General features: G+C 37.7%; 1 protein-coding gene across 2 annotated transcripts in view; it reads left to right on the top strand.

Moving 5' to 3' along the window:
• The window catches only part of TICRR (TOPBP1 interacting checkpoint and replication regulator), a 38,686-nt gene extending 27,426 nt beyond the window's left edge, over positions 1–11,260 (top strand). For both annotated transcript variants that reach the window (XM_027851535.1, XM_027851534.1), the window contains exons 16-22: positions 2,625–2,715; positions 3,123–3,184; positions 4,218–4,352; positions 5,001–5,155; positions 7,125–9,324; positions 9,585–9,707; positions 11,129–11,260. In XM_027851535.1, coding sequence (XP_027707336.1) covers positions 2,625–2,715; positions 3,123–3,184; positions 4,218–4,352; positions 5,001–5,155; positions 7,125–9,324; positions 9,585–9,707; positions 11,129–11,244 — 2,882 coding nt within the window. In that variant the 3' untranslated portion in view covers positions 11,245–11,260. The remainder of the gene's footprint in view (positions 1–2,624; positions 2,716–3,122; positions 3,185–4,217; positions 4,353–5,000; positions 5,156–7,124; positions 9,325–9,584; positions 9,708–11,128) is intronic.
• The last annotated feature ends 1,136 nt before the right edge of the window (positions 11,261–12,396 follow it).

Below are 12,396 nucleotides of genomic sequence, written 5' to 3'. Positions count from 1 at the left end.
AAAAAAAAAGCTATATGACTGTTAGAGAAACCGGGCTTAAATGCCAACAGAAAACATTAAATGAAGAAACCAAGCTTCTCCTAAAGGATGTAGCTAGCCTTTATAACTGGTTATAGAATATGTTTCAGGCAAAGTGGGTGGGGGAAGAGGGGAAGGAGTGAGACTTCCATGGTCCAAAGCCATAAGAGACATTCAGGAATATTAAAAGAAGCAATTGCACTCAGATGGCTTGAAGTCCAAAAGAATCATAAGCCAGATAGAGCAGTGAATTCCTCATTGAGGGGACCAGGTTCTTAAGGTACCAAAATCTCACCAGACCTAGCAACAGTATCAACCTGAAAATCTACCTCATTCGAGGAATATGAATAGCTTAGACTAATACTAATTCAGATAAGACTGAGGATAAACAATAATGTCTGTTCTGTAATCTTGCCCATTTCTCCACTTCTGTAATTTGTTTTTCCCTTAGTTTCCTAATAAAACTCTGCTTTCAAAATTATTAATTTTGGTTCCATTGAACTAAGGGAAAGGTTGTTCACAACCAAGCTAAATAGCTTAGGAGTGCCCCTAGAGGCCAGGCTTAATGAGGGGCAGCTGTGATCCCTTTCTCTCCTACCTTCCCATCCTCATTGGAGTGACTCTTAAAAGCTGTTAAGCTTAATACTGATAGATTCTCCAAGTATTTTTTACTCCATCGTATTTTTAGATTTGGAGTTTGATACAGTTTTAAATAAAATAGAATGCCTTTCCCTTTATCCTTGAGGCTATGTGTAAAATCGATTATATGACTGAAAATACTGCTTTGTAACAGTAGCAGCAGACATTTTATTGAATGCCTACTATGTGGGGCAGCTAGATGGTGAAGTGGATAGAGCACCAGCCCTGGAGTCAGGAGGACTTGAGTTCAAATCCAGCCTCAGACACTTGACACTTACTAACTATGTGACCCTGGGCAAATCACTTAACCCCATTGCCTATCCCCCACACCCCCCCCAAAAAAAGGAATACTTACTATGTGCACATACTATTAAGAGAGCACTGGGCCTGGAGTCACGAAGATGAGTTCCAGTCCCACCTCAGATACTAGCTATCGGACCCTGGGTAAATCACTTAACTCCTGTCTGCCTCCGTTTTCTTATCTATAAAATGGGGATAATAATAGCACCTACTTCCCAGGGTTCTTTTGAGGATTAAACGAGATAATATTTGCAAAGTGCTTTGCAAACCATAGACCATTATATAAATGCTAGCTGCTGTTATTGTTGCTGTTAAGTACTGATAACCCAGAGCCATGTGATATAGTCCTACTAGTGTGGAGCTTGAAATCTGCACATAGACACACACACAAAAATAACAGTATGGGATGCCATATGAGTAAGTAGTACAGCCAGTAAGTATAACAGAAATACAAAGTAGAGAGGAATCACCTGCTACGATAGAGTAATCTACATGGAAAAGGAGAGATTTGAGCTAGTTATTGAAAGGATGAGCCTTAAACAAATGGAGCAGAAAGGGCAAGAAGAATATTGTATAAACTCAGGTATGGTGACAAGAATACTTATAGGAGCAGTAAAGCAGGCCATAGGAGCAAGAGCAAAAAGTAAATGCAGAGAAGTAGTAAGAGCTAATCTTGGAGAGGTAGATCAGGGTAACTAAAGATCCACGTTACAAAGCTATGTATTTGTGTTTGTCCCTCATTTTTAACCTTTACACTAGTTCATTGATGAGATGTCATTCAATGATCACTGAAGCTAGGTTGCCTACTCAACTTTGTTTTCTTAAAATATAGCATGTTCCAAATCTTAGTCTAGTATTAAACTTCAATAGCTTAAGATTACACCAAGACTTTGGAACACTCTGTATACAGAGATATAAAATGTGTATAAGTATGTACACTTATACATATGTAAGTATATATATATAAAAAATGTTTATTATAGCAACACAGGTAGAAAAATGGAAACTTGTCAGCTTACCAGCCACACTTGCTTTGTCCTATTTTATCTAATTCTTATAGTACAACGGTGGAAGTAAGGGTTTTTATAAAATGTAAGTCAATATATTTCACATACATAATTAATGGTAGCAATAGATATCACAACCCCATTTACTTCAATTCTGGAGTACTAAAATGACATTAAAAATAAGATTAAGAAAATAAATTCTGCTATTTTCTGTGGAACTGGTCAATGTACTAGTCTGCTATATCCTGATGGGTAAACTCTTAACTTTTCAAGTAAGCGCTTTCATATTTATAAGTTGGAGGAAAAAAATTTAAATACAAAATGGTTCAGAAGTCAATGATAAATATAAGAACACAGGATGTTTGCTTCCCAACTCTTTGCTGAAACAAATATAAATTATATTTTATATGAAAGTCTACAAAATGTTATATACATTATCCTTTTTGGTGTTGATAGACTAGCCAGTCTTATCCCATAATGATTAAATTGAAAAGAACTAAGATCCTTTCCATTCTAGTTAGTACACCAATCACTAAGATGAGCCATACACCTCATCAAATCACAGGCCATTTGAAATTTGAGGCTACTAACTTTAATGCTTATATTTGCCCCTTATAAAGTTATGTAAAGCTTGTAATTTCTGCTTCTTTCATACTTTAGATTATCATAAACTGCTAACTAAGAGGGTATCAGAGACTCCATTGCACAAACAGGTATCTAGAAGATTACTTCAAAGACAAATTAAGGGCAGGTAAGTGGCATTCTTACATTTATCGGCTTCATTAACTCACTATACCCTTTTTGGTTTTAGTATGACCTTTACCTTATCTTCTCTCACAACTTCAGATCTTGTCTGCCTAGGCTAGATTTGTATCTTTAGAGATGGAGGCGTTTGCGTATTAAAGAGAACAATGCCCAATTTTTTATAACTTGGAAATGCAAACCCTTGAGTTTCCAACAAGTGGTTCTAATATATTAGACTTCTGATATATTCAATTGGAGATAAGTACTCCCAGTTTGGGCATAAGGGAAGTTGCCCGGTTCTCAGGAGCTTTAATACTCATGGGATTCTCTGGTGAGATTAACACCAATAGGTTATTAGTAGGATGACCCCTACATTGCTCAAGTGTAATAAAACTCACGTGCATAATTTTCAAGGTCCTCTGATCCTGGCCCTGACATTGATGTTGTTGAAGAATCCCCTGAAAAAGAAGAATGTGGTGGGTATTTTGGGAATCTGGTCTTATCTTTTTACTTTTCCTTAGTCTTAATACACCAGCTTTCTCTCTATTTTATCCTGAATTCCAAAGCATTTTATAGAAAGTGATGATAGTGTCAGACTCACAGTAGGAATTCAGACTTTTGTAGTTGAAGGGATCCTTAAGTTCATTTAGTCCAATCTCTTACTTAGTGCAGGAATGTCCTCACCTTATAGGCAGATGACCATCTACATTCTGCTGAATACTTCCAGTGACAGAAGTCTCCTATCATGAAATAGACCATTCCACTTCAGGACAGCTCTAATTATATTTATCTTAAATCTGTTCCTCTGTAACTTTTACTCATTGGTCCTATTTCTATCGTCTAAAATACTCAGCATAAAAAACAAATTTTTTTAATTAAAAAATATAAAATAAAATACTCAGCGTAGATTTAATCTCCCAGATGACAGGCTCGGCTATTTGAAAATACTATCATATTATGTGGTTTAATAAAAATGCTTCAGGTTATTTAATAAATGCTCTTATGAATGAATGAACATATACCTCATTATAGAAAGGTAGCCACCTCTTAAGTGAAATCTTGACCATTACCTAATATCATTGTAACAGTAGTATAAATTATTCTCTCGTACCTTTAAAGTTACTGAGGCAGTTTATGGAGAAATAACATCCTTATCCAAAACGGAAATAGAATCAGGATGAAGATCGATATAACCTGCTTTTGTGGTAAGGTGCTTTGGAGTTTAAAAAAAAATGGAACAAAGGTTATGGTTATGTTAGTTTTTATGCAACTTCAGGAAAAGACATCTAGTAGGTCAGTGCTTCTCTATACCTCAATGGAGCCACATCATAAACATCATGTGTATTTGTAGCAACACTTCAGAAATCTTACTACTAAACTAGTGATTGATCTAGAATTTCCGTCTTTTCTTTTATTCATTGTTGTACAAACATTCTTTTTCCTTTTTAGTGTGAAAATGTCAAAGATATATTTTCCCTGGATAACTTAGCTATCACTCTGCTTTTCTAGAAATGAGTTTGAGACGAAGTCCTCGAATCAAACATCTGTCATTTGTGAGAACAAACTCTGCTTCTTTCTACCCTATCTCACAACCGAAGCCTCGAAATATACAGAGAGCGTGCTTGAGACAGAAGAATGAATCAGGTCACTTACATACTTACCTCTTAGAAGTCAGTTTTGATGGGGGTGGGGTGTAGTGCATTTAGTGCTTTGGGGGAAATGTTGAATTTACCAGTTTTTTTTCCTTGTGTAGGGACATGATATACATGTGACACACTGAGCTTTCTGTGTATGGAAAAACTTTTCCAGCTTCCTGCCAAGATGCATACTTTAGACCAGTATAGCATGTTGTCCATGACAAGATGTACCTTTGAACCAGTACAGCATATTTTCCATGACATCATTCTTTTGTTTATTCAAGAAAGATTAATCTGTGATGACCCAGAACTTTTGTCATACAGTCAAGTCTCAGATTAGGTGTGAAATCTTATATATGCCATATTATCCATTCCATTCCTCCCTTTCATTAACATGAAAAGCAAGTTACCTGTAGTGTTTTTTTCATGGTTTTGTTTGTTTTTTCCAACATTCATATTCAGCTAGTTGCTTGTATTTGCCAACATATAAGCTGAAGTTGGTGGTTATATAGCAGATATTTAACCACACAAAAGCACCAACGTAATAGATCTGCCAGTTAGCTAAATTTCATTTTCCCTAATATAATTTGGATGTCTTAATGCTATGGGGAGAGAGCCAATAGCCCTAAAATATTGTCATGCTTTATTTTTTTAGGTACTAAAGAATGTCCTGTAATTCAGGGAATCCGATCTCCCAAGAGGCTTCTTTTTGGTGCAGTCTCTGAGATGACTACTCCCACAAAGGAAAAGCACCAAACTAAAAGGTCTCCAAAAAACTCATTGGATTCTGAAAAGCCTATTGTTTACCAGGTAAATGTCTTATAATAAGCATCTTAAGGTGCGAGGTTGGATGTTGTGTTCATGAGTGTCATAAGTAAGGATAAGATATGGCCTTTATTAGGGGCCTACAGTACAGTATATAAGACATAAAGCACATGTAATCAATCTATTTCTAACTCAAGGATTTATAATTTAGAGGTTGAACTAGATAAGAGATTTTGTGATCGATTTATTTCATCAGTGTGGGTTCTGCCTCCACCACAAACCACTCATGAGTTGCTAGAGCTAAAAATGTTTATTACCTAGTTATTACACTCTAGCAATGATCCTTCTCCAAGCTAAGCTGATACTTGGAAAAAAAGGCAGTTTTATTTCTTGGGTCAGTACTCAAAGACTTTCCAGGTTAGACCTGGATTAATTGAATTTGAAAATCTTCCCCATAGAGATGATAATTCAATTCATGGGAGCTGATAAGATGACCAAGTGAAATAGCAGAGGGAGAAGAGAAGATGGTCTAGAACAGAACTCAATGGGATTATCAGGCAGGACCTGGATGAATATCCAGCAAAGAAGACTGAGAAGTAGTTTATGTGGTCAAGAACACAGGTTCACTTTGACAGCAGGATAGGGCATCAGAGTAAAGTTTTAGTGGAGAATCAATGTGTTTATAACAGTAACAGTAATAATTAGGAAAATACTTGGCAGTTGATCTTGGAAAGGCTGAGAGATAAAAGGCAGTTGGATCTGTGGGGATAGAGTATGCTCAGCTAGAACAGAATATGAGCAGGAGGTAAAAGGTACATAAAAAAGGACCAACAGATGGAAATAACTGTAGGCCAGTGTATGAAATGGAGATTTCATTTGGAGGGTGTGGATGGGTTATGAATCAAATAACAGAAAATGACCGGAGAAAATATTTTTAATTGCACTACACAAAATGTTTTGAAGTTTTGTAGAGACTGTAAGTCTTAATTTAAAAAAAAAAAACACTTTTATTTTTAATTTATTCCATAACATAGGAGAATATTTTTAAATTGCACATGAAACTGTAAATCTGCTGTGTACAACTTACTTTACCTTTTAAATATAAATAAAATTATCACATAACTTTTTTCCTTTTTTTAAAATTCCCTCTCCCCCACCCTAGAAGTGGCTACCATTAGACACAAGTGTGTGTGTGTATGTATGTGTATGTGTGTTTGTGTGTGTAAAATCATTCTATACTTCTATTTATCATTTCTTTTTCTGAATGCAAATAGTATCTTCCATCATAGGTCCTTTGTAGTTAATTTGGGTATTTATAATATCAAAATGACTTAGTTGCTCAAAGTTCTTAAAATAATATTGCTGTTACTGTATACAATGTTTATCTTGGTTCTGCTCATTTTGCTCTTCATTATTTCGTGCATGTTTTTCTAAAATCAACAAGCTCATCATTTCTTATAAGCACAGTAATATTCCATCATGAACATATACCACAACTTGTTCAGCCATTCCCCTTTTGACAGGCATCCTTGCAGTTTCCAGTTCTTTGGCACCACAAAGAGATCTGCTATAAATATTTTAGAACACCCTTTTCCCTAATCATCTTTGGAAATAGACCTAGTAATGGTATTGCTGGGTCAAAGGCAGTTCAACAACTCTTTGGGCATAATTCCAGATTGCTCTCCAAAATGGTAAGTCTTACAAACACTAGACAGAGGAATTGGAGCTAATGATAGTCAAAATTTAAGAAATGTTAGGGAGAAGAAAATGGTCAAAGTTGATTTACCTAGAAAAGAAAACTCCACAGTTTTAGACTTAAACCAAAGGTCAAAACCTCTACTTTCTCCAGTTTTCTTGTTTTCTTATCCTGTAACTCTCTTAAATGGACCTTTATGGGAATGTCAGTCATAAGCTTACCAGTTGCTTGGCTTAAGAGTTTTGTATTTAAAAAAAAAAACAAAAAACACTGGTTATAATGTTTGAGTTGGAATGATCATTGTCACTTTCTTTCTAGACTCCTAGGAAGAGTGACCAGGAGCCTCAGACCCCCACTAACAAAATTCTAAGGAGATCACCTCGAACACCACAAATAGCGTGTCACACTCCAAGAAAACAAAGAAAAACTACTTCAAAAACTACATCAGCAGATCAGATGACTTTTAAGAATTCTACAGAAGACTTTCCATCTGACTTAAAAGTTGGATCGCTTTCTGAGGCAAAAGTAATCCCTCAGAAGGGAAGCTCCCTGCTCAAAGAAAACCCTTTTCCTCTTGAGAAGGTGGAGTTAAGAACTCCCAAAAGGCAAAGAAGTCAGACACCTGAACTTTTAGAGATTCCTCCTTGGTCACTTCAGAGGAATTCCAGTCTAGCCAGTGTTCCATTTACTATCCAGACTATTACTAACTGTCTGACTCCCATTAAACACTCCCAGAAAGCACCTCAGAAATCAGCAGCCTCTGCATCTCCAAGAAAACCTGGCCAAGTAGTTGCAGTGACCCCTCTAAGTCAGAGAAACCAAGACCCAAATGTTCTCATACATACGGTTTCTCAGCCAATGGAATACATTAAAGAATTAAAAGATAAAACTACCCAAAACATAAAAGCATCAGGGCATATGGTTGCTGCATTCACACCACCTATTTCTTCCCAAAAAAAAAAACTATTTAATTCTCCACCACATGATGCTTCAATGAAGACTCCAACTAGGAAATTTTCTGTAGATTCTCTTTCTCCTCGTGAACTTGGAGAATTTGGTTGGGGGATACTACAAAAATCACCAAATATGACAGTCAGACCTCTTGCCTGTAACCTTATCTCAACTCCCAGAAAGAGTTCAAGGGTAACTAAACCTAGTAATAGTCTCCCTCCACCACCTTCTAAAACCAGGAAACAACATGTGAATAGAAACAATTCCATCCTTGAAAGAAGTTTGCCACTTCACCAGTTCAATACCTCTGATGATCCTACAGTTGAACAAAGAGATATGGCAACTATGGACTCACCCCTTAAAAAGGAGCAGAAAAAATTAAACCTTTCTTCTCCATTTTCGCCCAAGGAGCACTTTCACCCTTTAGCTGGTGTAGGGTATGAATGGCTTAATTCTTCTCCGATACTCACTACCCAGAACACAATAGAACAGCAGAGCAGTGATTACTCAGAAACTTGCATAAGACCAGCTGAAGAGTTAAAGACAGCTCTTACTTATGAACAGCCTTCTATATCTAATGAGGTGGCTTCTCCACCTGCTAAGCCCAAGTCTCCTTTGGTACCTTCTTATGCCCTACGTTGTACTGCAGATAGAAGGCAGAGACAGGCTGCAGCACGGCTTGCAGATCCAAAAGCTTCACCTCAGCTTTCAGAAGACCATCTGGAAGTGATTTCTGCTAGTCCTCCAACCTACGAGGTTGAGCTGGAGATGCAAGCTTCTGGCTTACCCAAGCTTCGTATCAAAAGGGTAGACTCTACTTCTGTCAATACTGAAAACCAAAAAAAGGTGGACACACCTCTGGGAGGAGAGAACTTTCCTGATCTTGGGTGCTTGTTGCACCAGAGTAAACCTAGCCAACTTGAAGCTGCTTATGTCTCTCCTCCATGTGTTCGTTCTTCTCATACAACCCCAGGCAAGAGTGGGGGGCAGATGTATATCTGTCAGTCTTATACCCCAACTCACTTTCCCTCTAGCACCACCTCCCCCTCCCCAACGGATGTTTGGGTTCCCTGGACACCGTCTCCCAGGCACAAAGGGAAGACCACTCCCGATACAATCCGAGACTGGCCAAGAAAAAAGAAGGCAGTGGACAGCAATATTAATTCTTGTGGTGGGAGAAACGAAAGAGGTTCGGATCTCCTGGGGAATGTGTCTGGTATTGAAGAGGAGGGAAAGGAAGGAATTTTTGAGCAGTGCATCAGCAAAACTACCATCTTGGGGGATTTTGAACTTGAAGGAGTATATCGCCTTCCAGATCAGTCACCTTCCAGCGACTGTGAGCCTAGAGCTGAGGACGGTTTTTCAAAGGGGCAATTTGGATTATTCTGTAGGAAAAGACCGCTTTCCTCCAAGGAGGAAAATGAGCACCAAACCAGAAGATCTTGTGGTAACCAAAAAGGAAATCAGGTCATTTCTGCTGATAACGAAACAAAGGAAGAAAGGAAATCTCCAAGTAGAAGTACAAGACAGCCTTCCTCCATGGGGGATGATGAGGTATTTGTTTCAGGTAAATATATTCTTGAGGTCTTCTTCCTATTTGGGTGTTGTTGGGTATTTTTCCTATTTGGTATTGTTATTTTGCTGAGTGAACAGGCAGTTTGGGAGATGAATTCTTAGAAAGAAGAGCTTGCTTATATTTTTTGTTTCCAGGGTCCATGGGAGAATGTAGCAGCATATTTTTCATTTATTGAGCAAATATTTTTCAGGTACCTATTTTGTGTCAGACACTGGGCCAAATGATGTATTTGTGGTGTGGTGTCTCTTTAGGCTGTACCCCACCTAATGGTACTGTGAGGAGTTGTCTCTCTGCTAGTGGTCTTCGAGCACTGACCCAGTCTCCACTACTGTACCAAGGAAAAGCACCTTCCTTTCAGCGAAAGGATATTAGAGGTAAACCATCTAAATTGTAACTTGTATTATTGATCAGCAAATCCTAGGGACTCTTGCCAGTGTCAAAACTGTGACCTTTTTATGGTTGCCAGTCTAGTACAACATTTATTTTAGTTTGGGCCTATGATTTCCTTAATACAGGGAACTCTAGCATGGAAGTATTTGAGTACCTCGTGCATAAGGCACTCGGAATTAGGTTATCCCAGAGTTATCAGATAAATTATTTCTTAAGCAGTTAGGGAGAGTGGAATGCATTCTAAAGTTCTAAAAATATTTTATATATAGCCTATGATGTTATGTCTCCATCTCAGAAAAAGCCTCCTAATATGGATTGATAGGTATTTTTATTATAAAAACTCCTTGCATTCTTCCACGCACTTTAGTCTTCTAGAAAGCAGGAAAGTAGAAGCTGACCTTTACCCCCAAGAAAAGCCTAGGCTGGATAAGTAAAACACTGAGAAGGAGTGAATTGAAAGTAGTTAATTAGTAAAGAATAGATGATATGTTCAAAAGAATTGGAAAATTTTCATTTTAGGAGCCAGTTTTCTACAATTTGGGGGTCCCTAGGTTTATAATTGCATTCATAATGTCACCATCTGATAACTATGCTATCCATTCTAATGAGAAGTAGTATAGTATAGTTGATAGAGAACTGACGTAGGGGGTAAAAAACCTGGGTTCAAGTCTTGCTTCTGACACATTCTGGCTCTATGACCCTGACTAAGCAAGTCATTTAACCTCTCAGTTGCCCAGGGGCAGCTCTTTAAATTGCAGTACAGTTACCACATTACATTTATAGAGGGGATTTCCTCACCAAGAGTCCCCTACACTAATGAAATCTCAGTTCTGGACCAAAAAAGGGGGAAGGGACTTTAGAACCTGTTTTTTTTTTGTGACTATTCTAAACAAGACTGCTTCTCTTTCATCCCACCAGAGAAGGGATGTTCTACTAGTTATCTGAAGAATTAACACCTGTTAATAACACTGGGTAGATAAGATTTCTTTCTTTGACCATGCTGACTGGGAATGCAGGAGGTGATAAAGACTTAAAACCACTAAACTATAATTTAGTCCATTCTTTTGCCTCTAAAAGAAAGCACTGAAATTATAAATCATGTAAATTAGCTTAAGCCCACAGTTCTGAGAAGTCAAACTGAAGGTAAAGCTTAGGAGAATTGAAAAACTGAACTTATACCATTGTTGCTTGGCTGTTTGCTTGCCTTTCTCTTTGTCTTCAGGTAGATGAATACTTGAATAATCTTTATTCAAGATTGGAGGAGCTGATGAAAAATTTATACTTGGTAATTTTGATAGTCTGAGCCTAACACTGTATGGTGTCCTACAAATGTAACTATTCTCTTCTTAAAACTTTCTATCTCCAGTACTAGGTGACTTAATTCTAAATCTTTTCCTTTTTACAGATGAAGAGATGGATGTATTGCCAAGTACTTCGGACCAAGAGTCTCCTTTCAACATAACAATCTCCCAGAGACATCCTTTGAATAGAACTTATACTCGGAAAAGGCTGCTCAGCTAGTAAAGTTGGATTGTGGTCACTTGGTTATAGCCATTACTAACTTTGTCCAAGGCCACTCTGGCCTGGCACAACAGGGATTCTCTGTTCTTGTCTGTCTTCAGTCCAAAGACTGACTTTTATCAGATGTATCGGACACTCATAGACTTGTATTGAATGAATTTGTGAAATGATACCAGAAAATCCTGCTCATCTTCTATGGGACTGAGCTAAGAGATTTCTGCAATGCTTGTGGCCCTTCTTGGAGCTGGAGACAAGGGCTTAAGTCATCGGAGAGAGTACCGGGCATGAGAGCAGAGAAAGCCAGACAGAAAGGTGCTGGGGTCCTGGCTTCAAGCCTCCTCTACTGTTCTCAGGCCTCTGAGTCTGGCTAGAAAGTGGAGGGTTATTTCCTGCCTTCAATTCCACCATCATCCTTTGCTCCACACCTCACCCAAGACGGAGCAGTAGCACCTTGGGATCGTGAAGATAATGGCTAATGTGGCAGAAGAAATTGTCCACATTCCCTTTGTGTAATATAATAAATTGTTACTTGAAACACTTGAGTTCAGTATACAGATGCATCACAGAGGAGCAAGAGCATTGGCCTTGAGAGCACTGTCTCTACCATTTAATTATCTAAATGACTTCAAGCAAGTCACTTAATGTGGGAGCTTGTTTCCTCATCTGTAAAATCAGGGACAGCACTCTGTCAAACAGGGCTATGATCATGAAATGAGACAACTATAAAATGCCATGTAAATATAAGCTGCTATTTCTTCCATGTTTCTAATCTCACCATGATTAGACTGAAGTCAACTGGACTGCCATCCAACTCTAAACTTCTTTACTGGCCATTAAGGCTATGTTTTCCAAAGTAATACTTTTTGAAAGTCACATTTCCATGTTTTAAAATATCTTCCTGCTTTCTCCTTTTCAGAAAAATGCCTAATGAGTTCAAAAGAGTTTACCTCAGAGATAAGAAAACATTATTTTTTCTCAATTTATGGATAGATTTGCTACTAAATCAGTGGTATGGGTTTAAGAGAACTAAGACCTTAGATTTAGCCCCATACTCTCAATAGTTTGCTTATATTTGACTATCTTTACCTAGGCTGAAAGTGTCAAGGAAACTGTTTGTTTGTTTGTTTTTCTTTTCCTAAATGACTTCCTTTG

This window comes from Vombatus ursinus, unplaced genomic scaffold (genome assembly GCF_900497805.2).
Source record: "Vombatus ursinus unplaced genomic scaffold, bare-nosed wombat genome assembly UNPS02009205.1, whole genome shotgun sequence".
Taxonomy (NCBI): domain Eukaryota; kingdom Metazoa; phylum Chordata; class Mammalia; order Diprotodontia; family Vombatidae; genus Vombatus; species Vombatus ursinus.
Note: the sequence above shows the minus strand (reverse complement) of the source record. Positions and strands in the feature narration are given on the sequence as shown.